General features: G+C 37.8%; 1 protein-coding gene across 1 annotated transcript; it reads left to right on the forward strand.

The window, feature by feature from the left end:
- Window positions 1-6,022: 6,022 nt before the first annotated feature.
- Window positions 6,023-7,223, forward strand: LOC140634647 (E3 ubiquitin-protein ligase RNF113A-like). Its single transcript, XM_072828466.1, has one exon. The coding sequence runs from the start codon at window positions 6,070-6,072 to the stop codon at window positions 7,120-7,122; it is 1,053 nt and encodes a 350-aa protein (XP_072684567.1). The 5' UTR covers window positions 6,023-6,069; the 3' UTR covers window positions 7,123-7,223.
- Window positions 7,224-14,193: the final 6,970 nt, after the last annotated feature.

Consider the following 14,193-nt stretch of genomic DNA (forward strand, 5'->3'; position numbering starts at 1 on the left):
GCATGCACCACACATGTGGCAATGTAGGAGAAGGGAAGCATGGCCAGGCAATCATGGGCTTCTCCATAGCTGTGAAGCAATAAGAGATATATGAAAACAGGCTCCAGTGGGCACAAGAGCTTCATTTCAGTTTCTGATCTTTCAGGGATGACATTTTCCTCCCACTTATTCCTCTAATATTTCTAACAAATTTCCAGCCTCACAATCTATATTAAATATTTCTCTTATCAAAACACCTATAGTGGTTTCTGTTTACTACTGAATTCTGCCTGTTATAGCATTAATATATGATGAATTGAGAAATAAATGAGAAATAAATAGATAAATCATGAGAAGAAGGGGAGAGGAGAGAATGGAAGGAGAGAAAACATGGGAAAGATTGAAAAAATAAGATGAAAGAATTTGTCTCATATCATTGATATTCAAAGTATTTTTCAAGTATCTTTTCTGATAACGTTTATTTTGGTATGGGCTGTCACGACAAAGTATTGGCAATTCTATAATAGTATGGATTTTTCTCTTCTATGTTAAGCCTGTTAGTTTAAAAAGGGGGGAGCAGTGGGGTATCCCAGGTGGCTCAGAGGTTTAGTGCCACCTTCTGCCCAGAGTGTGATCCTGGAGACCCACTGAGTCCCACTTTGGGCTCCCTGCATGGAGCCTACTTCTCCCTTTGCCTGTGTCTCGGTCTCTGCCCCTCTCTCAGTGTCTCTAATGAATAAATAAATAAAATCTTGAAAAAAAATAAAAAGGGGGCTGTTTTTGGATTTGGTAACTTCCTAACAATCAACTAGTCAAGAAAAATTGAAATTTCATAAATGAAATCAAAATGATATCTTAGTTAATCTGCTGATATATTTTAGAACCTCCATGATAATAATATATATTTCTGTTTGCATCCACCAATTATTTCACTGCATTTCAAAATTATCTCCAGTGACTAATATGCACAAAATACCACATGCATCAAAAATTACATCAGAGATATTTCTCTCTTTTTTTAAGATTTTATTTATTTATTAGAGAGAGAGAGAGAGAGAGAGAGAGAGGCAGAGACAGAAGCAGGCTCCATACAGAGAGCCTGACATGGGACTCGATCCCGGATCTCCAGCATCAGGCCCTGGACTGAAGGTGGCTCTAAACCACTAAGCCACCTGGGCTGCCCCCAGAGATATTTCTATTTGCCATTTAAACCTTTGATTTTTTTCATGTAGAGAGAGTGTCTTGTAACAATCTTAAATGTTAGGTATAGAAAGAGGCTTCTGTATTCTTTCCCACTGGCTTTTGTTTGATGTCCTATGTTCATTCCACTGGCCTTTACAAGCCACAGTTTTTCATGTGATTTCAAAGGATGTTGATTTTTACACTGATTTCTTCATTATCAAATGAGCTAACAAACATGCAGATTTATAGACATACAATTAAATGCAAGTCTTCAGCAGTAGTGACTGTCACTTTATCTAGCACAGCCTGCCTTATTTGCCAAAGGCATCTTTAATTTTTTTTTAAGATTTTATTTGTTTATTTTAGAAATAGAGCACTGGCAGAGGGAGAGACAGAGAGGGAGAAGCATGGTCCCTATGGAGCAAGGAGCCCAGTGTGGGGCTCAATCCCAGAACCCCAGGATCATGACCTGAACCAAAGGCAGCCATTTAACTGACTGAGCCTGTCAGGTACCCTGGCATCTTTAATTTGAACCTGAGACTACAATTTAAGTAAAATCAAGATTGCTTCCTCTTTACCCACCCTTCTCCCTTTCTTCCTTTCTCTTCATTTGCTTTGCAATATAATTTCTAAATAAGTGAAAAATTTTCACATTGCAAACAATTTAAACCTTGCCTTTACCAGATAGATAGATGAATGGATAGATAGTAGATAAATGGATGGATACATTAGATGATAGATAAACGATGATAGATAGATGATAGATAGATAGATAGATAGATAGATAGATAGATAGATGATAGATAGATAGATGATAGATGATACATAGATAGAAAAATTTTTAACTCTTTCCATTCTTCTTTGCTTTTCTCCCTCTAGTGGGGACTATTAGATGTCTACCAAATGCTTTTCAAGACTGAGGCAAACAATAATTTCTCCAGTAGCTAGAGTGTTGGATGCTGAGAGCTCACAACTGAGTCCTCCGCCAGGAACTGCACTTGGACAAAGAGAACTTTCTTGCCAAATGTTGATGCCTACCCAAGGGCAGTCCAAGGCCCAGGAGTCCTTCCTCAATTCAGTATCTCTGAATGGCCATCCCACCCTCAGAGCTTTCAGGGAGACCATCTGAGGTCTGTTGCAATTGGATCACAGTTCAATTTTGCCCTTTGCCTAAGCCTGCTTCACTCATTCCTTTACCACTCTTGTTTCTGAAAGAACACCCCCAACAAATCACCAGCATGTAAATTTTCATTTTGTAATCTGTTCCCTAGGGAAACCAAATTATAAGGACCTGACATGAACGACAGGAGACAGGATCCTCTAAGATGGAATTCTGGATAGTGATAGTGATAAGGACACCATCATTGGTGAAAAGTGAAGCCCTGACAGCTTCTGGCTTCCTGAAGTCAATAAACTGAGATAATATGTAGTGAGTCAGTTCAACCAGTGGTGAACTAAGATAGGGCACTAATAGAGGTGTATCTGGGGGGCATGTGAGGTGCCGGGAGGCAGAGAGGTCTAATTATAAGGACTATGGGATTGGGAGCTTCTTGTTGGGAGCTACTGAAACATAAGATTAGTCATCAAATTTAGGCAAAGTATGAAAGCCAGAGGGCTTTCTAGGCAACATCTAAAGGCTCTCTTATCCTGTAGGCAAAGGGCAGGAAAGGCTGGGGATCAGAAGAATTACATAATTATAAGGATGAAAGAGAAGATTGACTTCTCAACATCTACAAGTCTGCTACTCTAAAACAAGAGCCCTGGTTGAAACCTGGGTGGTCTGGACATTCTGGAGAAGATCTCATTGGTCCACTATAGCAATGGCATCATGTTACTAGACCAACTGAATAAAAAAGGCAAGCTAAACACTGTAGCATAAACCATTTGTGCTGTTCAACACATCTATGAAATTTTAGGAGTGTAGTGTCTTGGATTATGCTGGGACCTCCCCTCTAACAAATTACTGCATCTTGCACTGCCTGTCACTAAAACTGAAGCAAGAAGACCAACAGGCCTCTATGGGTTTTGTAAGCAGTATTTCCCGCACTTCGGAGTGCTGTTCTCATTCAAGAGTGTCAGGGAAGGAGGCCAGGTTTAAATGAGTCCAAGAGCACAAAAGACCACTAAGCAGGTCCTAAATGCAGTGGAAGCAATCATGCCTCTTAGGTGATGTAATCCAATAGACCTAATGGTATCAGAGGTCAATATAATAGAGGAAGATAAAGACTATGGTAAGTCCCAGGCAATGCATCACAGTATACAAAAAAATATATTCCTAGTATACCTGAAGCATAGATTCATAGTAAAGGAGTTAGTAAGTCAATGTGCACACACTTATCATATTTATATCAACTATAAGGTATTTATTTAATAATACAAGATTATAAAGCATAATAAAATGAAACTGACCCCTGCCTATTAAGCTCCCTGAATAACTCTCTGAATGCATGCTCTCTCTACTTAGTAGAGAAAACCAGTATCTTTTATGTTATTTCAGTGCATTTCTTCATACTTTCATTATGTATCACTAAAAATAAATACTATTTTTTGTGCTTTTACATTTTATATAAATGATATAGGCTGCTACTGACTTCAGCTTCTGTTTTTGCACAAGATGATGTGTAGAAGATTCAACCATGTTGACCTATAGTCCCAGCTTTTTCATTTTTACCACTTTGTAATATTCCATTGTACTAAAAATGTCATTATTTATTTATCCATTCTCCTATTGATGGAAATATGAATTGTGTACCTTTTTTTCCTATTGCATAAGATGCTTTTATTAAGATTCTTAATGTGTGCATATTTTCATATTTTCTAGGCAATATTACATTGGCCTCCAAAGTCAGACAAATCATGCTCTTACCAAATGTTGGGAATACAATTCTAGGTTAATGGGGGTTTTTTTCTTAGTTTTTATTTTAATTCCAGTTGGTTAACATACAGTGTTATATTAGTTTCAGGTGTACAATATAGTGATTCAACACTTCCATATATCATCTGGTGCTCATGATAACAAGTACACTCCTTAATTCTCACCACCTATTTAAACCAGCCCCCCAGGCCCTCTCCCCTCTTGTAACCACCAGATTATTCTCTATATTTAAGAGTCTGTTTCTTGCTTTGTCTCTCTCTTATTTTTTTCCCTTTGCTTGTTTGTTTTGTTTCTTAAATTCCACATGAGTGAAATCAATATAGTATTTGTCTTTCTCTGACTCATTTATTCTCTGACTTTGCATTATACTCTCTAGCTCCATCCATATTGCAAATGTCAAGATTTCATTCTTTTTATGGCTGAATAGTATTCCATTGTGTGTGTGTGTGTGGATGAATGGATAAAGAAGAGGTGAGATATATATATATATATATATATATATATATATATATATATATATTATCTTTATCCATTCATCAATTAATGGACACTTGAGCTGCTTCCATATCTTGGCTATTGTAAATAATGCTCCTATAAACATAGCGGTGCATGTATCCTTTTGAATTAGTGTTTTTGTATTTTTGGGGTAAATACTCAGTAGTGCAATTAGCGATTATAGGGTAGCTCTATTTTTAAATTTTTAAGGAAACTGCCTGCTGTTTTCCAGTGTCTGCACCAGTTTGCATTCCCACCAACAGTGCATGAGGTTTCCTTTCTTTCCACATCCTCAACAACACCTGTTGTTTCTTGTGTTGTTGATTTTAGCCATAATGACAGGTGTGAGGTGATATAGCTCATGGTGGTTTTGATTTTCATTTCCCTGATGATCAGTGATGATGAGCATCTTTTCATGTTTCTGTTGGCCATCTGTATTTCTTCTTTGGAGAAATGTCTGTTCATGTCTTCTGTCCATTTCTTAACTGGATTATTTGGTTTTGGAGTGTTGAGTTTGATAAGGTCTTTATATATTTTGGATACTAGCCCCTTATCTAATAAGTCATTTGCAAATATCTTCTCCCATTCTATAGATTGCCTTTTAGTTTTGTTGATTGTTTCCTTCGCTGTTCAGAAACTTATTATTTTGATGTAGTCCCAATAGCTTATTTTTGCTTTTGTTTCCCTTGCCTCAAGAGACATATCTTAAAAGAAGCACTATGGCTGATGTCTAAGAAGTTACTGCCTATGTAAAATCTCTAGGATTTTTATCGTCTCCTGTCTCACATTTGGGTCTTTCATCCATTTTGAATTTATTTTTGTGTATGCTGTAAGAATGTGGTTCAGTTTCATTCTTCTCCACGTTGCTGTCCAGCTTTCTTTCCCAACACCATTTGTTGAAGAGACTGCTTTTTTCCCTTTGGATATTTTTTCCTGCTTTGCCAAAGATTAATTGCCCATATTATTGTCAGTTTATTTCTGTTTTTTTTTTTTTTTTTCTATTCTGTTCTATTGATCTATGTGTCTACTTTGGTGTCAGTACCATACCATTGGATTACTACAGCTTTGAAAGTTAACTTGGAATTGTGATGACTCCAGCTTCACTTTTCTTTTCCTGTGATTTGGTTGTTCTGGGGTTTTCTGTGATTCTCTACAAGTCTTAGGATTATTTGTTCTAGCTCTGTGAAAAACACCATTGGTATCTTCTAGGGATTGCATTAAACATATAGACTGCTTTGATAGTTTCAATCCATGAGCATTGAACGACTTTCCATCTCTTTGATGGTTATTTTTTTATTCCCAAGACTTTGAAGACGTTGCACCACTCCTCAGGGCTCCGACCATTGTTCTTCAGAAGTCTGGGCTCTTTCTAATGGTCTCTTCTCTCTGGGTGCTTTTAAGTCTTCTCATTCGCTCTGAGGTTCCAAATACCTACAAGGTAAATGCAGTTTACATTTAAATACTGCACCTCGTGCACTGACGTGAAGGGGCCCGCGTGGCCGAGCACGCCACGGCCTTCTGGAGCTCCAGACTCTAAAATGGCAGAGCCGCTTTCTCCCGGAAAGACCACAGACCAGGTGTGCACCTTCCTCTTTAAAAAGCCCGGTGGAGGAAGAGGGGCTGCAGGCCGCAGGAGGCGCGGGCGCTGCGACCAGGAGCCTGGAGACGGCGGCAGCGGCAGCGACCAAGGCAGCGCTGTGGTTCGCCCCGAAAAGCAGCGGGCGGCGGGCGACCCGATGATACAGACGACCCGGGGCCGGGGCCGGGGCCGTGGGACCCAGAAGGCGGCTTGCGGCCACCCGAGCAGCGAGGAGGAGGGGGCGGAGGAGCCCGAGGCCCAGAGTCTGGGCGTGGCCTACAGGTCCACCCGCTCGGCAACCCCCGCGGGGCCAGGGGACGTGGGGGCGACTGCCCGCTCCGAGCCGGACCCCGAGGAGGAGCGCGACGCACAAGCCATCTTCGAGCGCAGCCGGAAGATCCAGGAGGAGCTGAGGCCCAAGGAGGATGACAAGATCTATCGGGGAAGCAATAATTATCAGAAATACATGAAGCCCAAGGATACGTCTCTGGGCCGTGCGTCCTCCGGGATGGTGAGGAAGGGCCCCATCCGGGCGCCCGAGCATCCCTGTGCCACCGTGCGCTGGGACTACCAGCCCGACACTTGTAAGGACTTCAAGGAGACTGGCTTCTGCGGCTTCGGAGACAGCTGCAAGTTCCTCCACGACCGTTCAGATTACAAGCACGGGTGGCAGGTTGAACGTGAGCTTGAGGACGGTCGCTATGGTGTCTATGGGGACGAAAACTATGACGTGGGAAGCGATGATGAGGAAATACCACTCAGGTGTCTCATCTGTCGCCAGACCTTCCAGAATCCGGTTGTCACCAGGTGCAGGCATTATTTCTGCGAGAGCTGTGCACTGCGGCACTTCCGCACCACCCCTCGCTGCTATGTCTGTGACCAGCAGACCAACGGCGTCTTCAATCCAGCCAAAGAATTGATTGCAAAATTGGAGAAGCATCGAGCTGCAGAAGAGGGTGATGCTTCTGATTTCCCAGAAGACCTCGATGAGGCTCCGATCGCCACCACTTAGCCTGCCTATTATTCTCACACCTCAGAATAAATCTTTTGTTTGGAAAAATAAAAAGTAAAAACAGACAAACAAATAAATACTGCAATGTATTTTTAAATGAATTCATTTATTTTTCTGCTTGGGTTTTATTGTGTTTGCTGAATCTGAAGATTTGTGTCTTTCATCAGTTCCTGAAAATTCCGTAGAATTACTTCTTCAAATAGTCTTTCTTCCTTAATTTTTATCCTATTCCTCTGAAATATCAAGGAAAGTAGGTTATATATTCTCATTTTAATTCCAGGCTGCCTTGCTTCTCCTATTATCTATTCCTTAACTCTCTGTATTATATTTTGCTTCAGTTTACAAATCCATGCTTCAGTTTACAAATTGTCTTCAATTTTGTCTATTCTGATATTTAGCATTCTTTTAGCATTTACAGCAATATTTATTTTTATATCTAGAAATTATACTAAGTTTTCTTCAAGTCTTTCTTTATAAATGCTATCTTATCTTGTGCTTGTGTTTTTTTTTTTATTCCTTTCTGTTTTAAAACATATTAAGCAAATTTGTTTTATGTCTTTATTGAATAATTCTTTTATCTGGTGCTTTTGGGGGTCTAATTCTACCTTTCTATTTCTGTTGTCACTGATGGTAGTTTGTGTCTTATAATTTTAGATTATAATATCAACTTCATGTGGAATTTAGATGGGACGTTTCTTTGTGCCTCTGTTTGAGAGAGATTTGCTTTTGCTATAGTCAGGCACACAAAGATACTACCAAGCAAAGGTCACTTTAAGGTAAATTCTCAAGTTAGGATTTTCTGGATCACCCAATACATTTAGATCCCAAAACTATGAGCACAGGCTTATCATACAAATTCTTAGAAGAGAATTTTTGCTGTTTTTGTTTGGTTGGTTGGTTTTCACTGAAAGCCCAGGATAAGACAGTCAAGTTCCCTTGTCTTCTTTTTTTGCGGGTACATGGAATTTTTTCTAGTCTGCCTTTTCACCAACATTGATTTTTAAGAGCTCTAGTTTAAGCAGAAGCCTCAATTTCCGTTCACCTCCTCATAACAACCCCTGCATGGTCATCAAAGCCAAAGCTCTAGGATACTAAAATTGGCAGATACCCTCAGGACAGCTTTGACATCAACACTTGCTTACCATTCTGATTTTCTGTTCTCTCTTCACATATGGTCCCTGAGCATTTCCATTTCACTCTTCTTATTCCAACTGTTCATTTTAAAGGACATATGTTATAGTTTATCCAGCAGGTCTAAATACTTTGCAGTGGGACAGTTTTCAGGATATCTAATATGTCATATTGATAAATAGGTGTGTACATATAAATTTTAGATTTGGGGGATGATAAATAAATTGTTTTCCAAGTGGATGCTCCTAATTATGGTCCTCTAGTGGAAATAAATTGACATATGATATACTTCTCATTTCAAAAGTGTACAGTTTAATAAGTTTTAACATATATATACCCCATGAGGCCATTACCACATTCAAGATAATGAATATTTCCATTACCCTCATAAGTTTGGCTGTTTCACATTTTGTTATTTTCTCCAGTTCATCATGCAGAAGATTTGGTTCTTAGCTTATTGTCCTTATTTTTTTTTAATTTTTTTATTTATTTATGATAGAGAGAGAGAGAGAGGCAGAGACACAGGTAGAGGGAGAAGCAGGCTCCATGCACCGGGAGCCCAACGTGGGATTCGATCCGGGGTCTCCAGGATCGCGCCCTGGGCCAAAGGCAGGCGCCAAACCGCTGCGCCACCCAGGGATCCCTTATTGTCCTTATTATAAAAATTTTCTATATCTCTGCAACTAGATTTGCCAATCATTTACTCTATGGCTTCTTCTTTTTATTTTTCATGCCATGCTAATGAAGAGCTATTCAAAGATTATTTATAAACCCACCCAAATTTGCTGCTTCTAATTTTTTATGATTTCATTTTTATACACTTACATTTTTAGGATTATTTCTTTTTGCTCAGCAGTCCAAAACATTCTATGTAGTGACAAACCAGATTTTTAAGTCAAAGGCATCAGAATGAACAGTCTCACTTAACACAAATTATTGAATTAACTCCAAATTAAAGAATTGCCTCTTCTATATTATCAGCTATCAAACCATAGAAGAGGTTAGAGTGGGTTCTGTTTCTCTTAGCACTTTTGTGAGGAATAGATTATTTTAATTCTAATTTGAGATCCACGTGTGGAAGCGTTTCTTTCAATATACATTCATAAAGTTTGACATCATATCTTATTTTAATTAACTGCTACTTTATTTCTTAACTGAAAACTTATTTTTATCAAGATTATAGAAAAAGGCAAAAAAAGAGAACAAAGTAATAAAAATATTAAAAGCTCATCACTAAACTATATCAACTAAGCAATGACTTATGAGAAAATGTGTCTTAGTTTCTAGTTTTTTATTTGAAGGTGATTATTTCCAAAATTACTTCTTTTAAGCATTTCTTTACATCTCTTGAAGCCAAGAGTGTTACCTACTCCAGCCCAGGTAGGGACTTTACCATTTGACTATGCTTTGATTTTTCAGAAGTGGCATACAAACTTAAATTTTAAATGAATAGTATATCTAGCCCTGTTATAGTTCTCATTTTTGGTTTAATGAGTCTACTAGTAAATTCAGAATGCTTAGTATACCCAGACACATTCTGGTTTTGTGTTTCTTTCTTTGAGGAGGAGGAGGAGGGGGAGGAATGGGTATGGTGGGGCAAGTTATGTAGAACTAGTGAAATGTTAGACCCAGGAGAAGATATGTTGACAGTTTGTAACACACTGGAGCAGAGGCTTATTAACTCATGGAAGGAAATGTATTTCCTACTATTCAGCCCAGAAGGTTATAGAAGGAAGGGCACTAAGGAAAGAGAACAGTGAAAAACTTAATGGAGGAATAACTGGTGAGACTAGATAAGAAATGAAATAAAATATAAGACAAAATTAGGTGGGGATATTTTAAGACAAGAAAAACTAAGCAGAAGATACTTGAGGAATAAAAAGGGAAAAAGAGTTAAGAGGTGTGTTGAAAGCCTAAAAATTTTTTTAAAAGTCAAAGCTAGAAAAAGACAAAAGGAATTAGGAGAGAAAGGAAAAAAGAATTGGAAGAAAAAACAGTATGGATAAGAGCATAACAAAGCTGAAAGTGGAGAAAGACAGAGTGCGTGTAGGGACTGGCGTTGCAAAGGACACAGATTTACAGCACATTTGTCTAATTCCCTTTGGTCTGTGGGTTTCACCTTTGGTCACAAATAAATGTACTGCAACATGATAAACATGCCAACCACTCCATTAACAGAGCACCCACAGGCAGTATCTTTAAGGAAAGAATGCTACAAAATCATCCTTATAAAGTAATTTTGTATTAGAGCAAATAAATCCTGATTTCTTTTGGTTTTGCTTGACCATAGAAACACTATTTTATGCTAAAAGGAATTTTTGACTCCCCTTAAGTCCTGAGCACTACAGAGCAAATGTCTATCTCTTAAAAATATGTACTTTTAAATTTAAAAGCACATCATTTTGTTTAGCTTGTCTACTGCACTGATATACATAAAATAAAAACCTGCTTTTTTTTCTTCTGTGAATCACCTATTGAATCACCTCGGCATGTTTTATCCAAGGATAGAAGAGAAGAATGTATGTTTCTGACATGAGAGTAAATGTTTAAATAACTCATAAGAAACATAGGTGATCTTTGCCTTTTAGAATTATCATACAGGATTTGCTTTTGCTCCAGCACGTATCTTTTATTAAGAAGACAAATGTAGTAAGGCACATCCATGTTGCCTTTGCACTGTCTAGGTGTGTTCAATTCATAAAGTTGGTATATGTATAAGTAAATAAAAACCATCAAATATAAGCCTTATATATTCATTTATTTCATAAAAGGTATCAGAAATGTGTTCTCTTCAGGGAAGGATAGGAAACTAACTTCTAATTTTGGGTAGCACATAGATACAGGGATATTTTGCCTCATTGCCTGCATTACTGAGTTTTAAGCCATATGTTCCTGGCTTTAGTTCACAATATTTACACCACTGGTGAGATGATAAAATCTGAGCACAGTGTGTCCTATTCAGACTTCATCCAATAACTCATTTTTATTTCAGAATATATTCATCACATTAAGTCATATGATTTAAGGAAACTTTTTTTAAGCCTGGCAGAAATACCATTCTGAGCCAAGATTACAGAAACAAAGTTTTCCTCTTCTATTTGTGTAAAAATGAATTAAAATGATAGTATCAAGAATAGAAGCAGCATTTATGTATTAATATATTTTTATCTTTCCTAAAGTGTAGGATTTGAATATATTTCCTATTCTGGGTTCTGGCAACTGAATTATTTCCTCCCCTACGCATTTCCATATCCCACACACATCCTCTAGCCCTCATGTTCCACTTAATTGGAAGGGAGAATGCAGGAAAACCAAATGACATTCTTGTATCAGTGTGCTCTTCTACTACTAACTCCAGAAAGAGACACAGATGCCCTGACAGCAGTTTGGCCCAGAGTCTTCTCCATTCATCCACTGCAATATGGTGCATGAGCAATTGCTCTGTTTCAGATCACAGAAACTAAATTATCTTTGGAATTAACAAGTAGCATTACCTCCACTGCCTCTTATTTTTCACCCATTACCTATCTTGAAAACTTCTAAAGATTGAAGCCTGTGGATGAATTTAGTCAGCAACAACATGAAATCTCTCATTTTTAATCTCTTCACTGCATAGTCTGCCTTTTAAAAACTTGAATCAATGTCATGGATAGTCTAATTTGATTTTTAAGTATCATTGTATATATTATATATCATCATACATATATATCATTATAGATAATCATTGTTATATCTCATTATATAGGAAATCACACTGGTCTTTCTGAGAAGCTCTAAATGAACTAAAAGTATTTCCAAGTCATAGAATTTTAGAAGATTATAGTGATTTACAAGTTTTGAAAATCATGTTTCAAAAGAAAACTTGTCAGATTAGCAATTAGCTAAAATGATTTTCTGATTCTTATGCCTTTCCATTCTACCACACGGCCTTTTTCTACCATCTAGAAGGCAAACTGCTTGAAATATGAATCATTACTGCCTGTTGATTTTATTGAACTCAACATAAGACAGATGTTTAGTTTTAATAAATCATTATTAATATTAATAAATTTCCTTATTAGATAGTAACTTAAAATGATCTGTGTCATATTTAGAGCTATCACTGAACTCACCTGTCTTCTGACCAAGCAATTTTTTTAAGATTTTATTTTTTTATTCATGAGAGACACAAAGAGAGAGGCAGAGACACAGGCAGAAAAAGAAGCAGGCTCCCCGCAAGGAGCCCAATGCAGGACTCGATCTCAGGTCTCCAGGATCACACCCTGGGTGGAAGGCAGGGGCCAAACTGCTGAGCCACCCAGGTATCCCGTGACCAAGCAATCCTCATCATTACTCTAGTATCTATACACAAATGATAGCAATAGAAAAGAAAAATAAAACGAGGAGCAAAAGATAAAGAGTTGAGGATAATTGGGGACATCATATGATAGTATCATTCATCAAAATCATAAATCATAGGTCAAATCACATCTGTATTTTAGTCCTAGTTCCCCCATTTACTGGTTATACCAACTTAGTTTAATTACTGCACATCTTGGAACCTCAGTTCCTCACATCTAACTAGGACAATAATAGTACCCATCTCAGAGTGTTGTTGTGAGTATTAAGTGAGAAAAAGTATACAATACTTCCTACAATACCTGGAACTTAATAAACATTCAACAAAAGTTGACCAAATGTGGGGATGCCTGGGTGGCTCAGTAGTAGAGCATCTGCCTTTGGCTCAGGACATGATCCAGGGGTCCTGGGACTGAGTTCTGCATTGGGTTCCCCACAAGGAGTCTGCTTCTCCCTCTGCCTATGTCTCTGCCTCTGTGTGTGTGTCTTTCATGAATAAATAAATAAAATCTTTAAAAAAAGAAGTCCAAATCTGAATATCTCCATAGAGAATAATAATTTGTAAAAAGGTCATATATGGAAACAATTAAGGAATCCCCTCACCCAGGTGTGTGTTCCAAAGACAAGCCTTAGGGACCTTTATAGGGAGTCTTCATCAGTCATCCATTCCAGAGGTCATCAGCTCCAAATGAATGAATCACCTCTCTGTTTAGTTCAATGAAGAAGAACCTTGGAAAGAGCATTTTCTTCCCCCCTGCAAGCCTGGAAGCAGATTGTCATGTACCCCACAGCTAGAAAGACAAGCCAAGATGGGAAAGTGCTCAGTTTGATTAAGCTTATTTACTGACTCATCTTGAACAGTTGTGCTTATATCAAAATTTTATATATCTGAAATTCATATACAAATGCACACAGATGGGGTGAGCATATGTACACACATGCTCACAGACACACATGTACACATAGAGTCGACCTCATTTAATGACAATGGAAAACATTTAGATATCCCTATAGAAAAACAGAAATTCTCTTTACTTTCTGGAATTCATTTTCAGATTTGGGAAGAAACATTTACTTTCCAAATTATGTTTTGCTTTCCACAAATATTTGCTATTTCCGGGCATAGAACTAACAAAATAGTGCAATCTTGCTGGACAGTTAGAAGAAGACAATTTAAATTAAACATTTAAGATTGTCTCTGTACTCTAGGATGGCAGAAACAAGCTATTGTCTCTGCTGTATCTATCCCCTATACCAAGCACAGTGGCATGTCATTATTAAACATTTTGGTAAATGAACAAAGATGGATAAGCTCCCAAGTGAACCTCAATATATATTAATTTTGACAAGAAAAGTACTATCATCTCTACTGTCTAGAGTCAACATTAAAAATTCTTCTATCTGGCTTATTTCACTTAATATAATGTCCTCCAGGTCTATCCATGCTGTCACAAATGTCAGGATTTCCTTCTTTTCCATGCCTGAAAAATATTCCATATTTTCTATATCCACTTATCTATTGGTGGACTCTTAGGTTGATTCCATATCTTGGCTACTATGAAATGTGGAAGTCCAGATATCTCTTCAAGATACTGATTTTTT

Source organism: Canis lupus, chromosome 6 (genome assembly GCF_048164855.1).
Source record: "Canis lupus baileyi chromosome 6, mCanLup2.hap1, whole genome shotgun sequence".
Lineage (NCBI taxonomy): Eukaryota > Metazoa > Chordata > Mammalia > Carnivora > Canidae > Canis > Canis lupus.

Bases quoted from the DNA above. Each gene is read 5' to 3' on its own strand.
- LOC140634647 (XM_072828466.1), top strand. From the start codon at position 6,070: ATGGCAGAGCCGCTTTCTCCCGGAAAGACCACAGACCAGGTGTGCACC.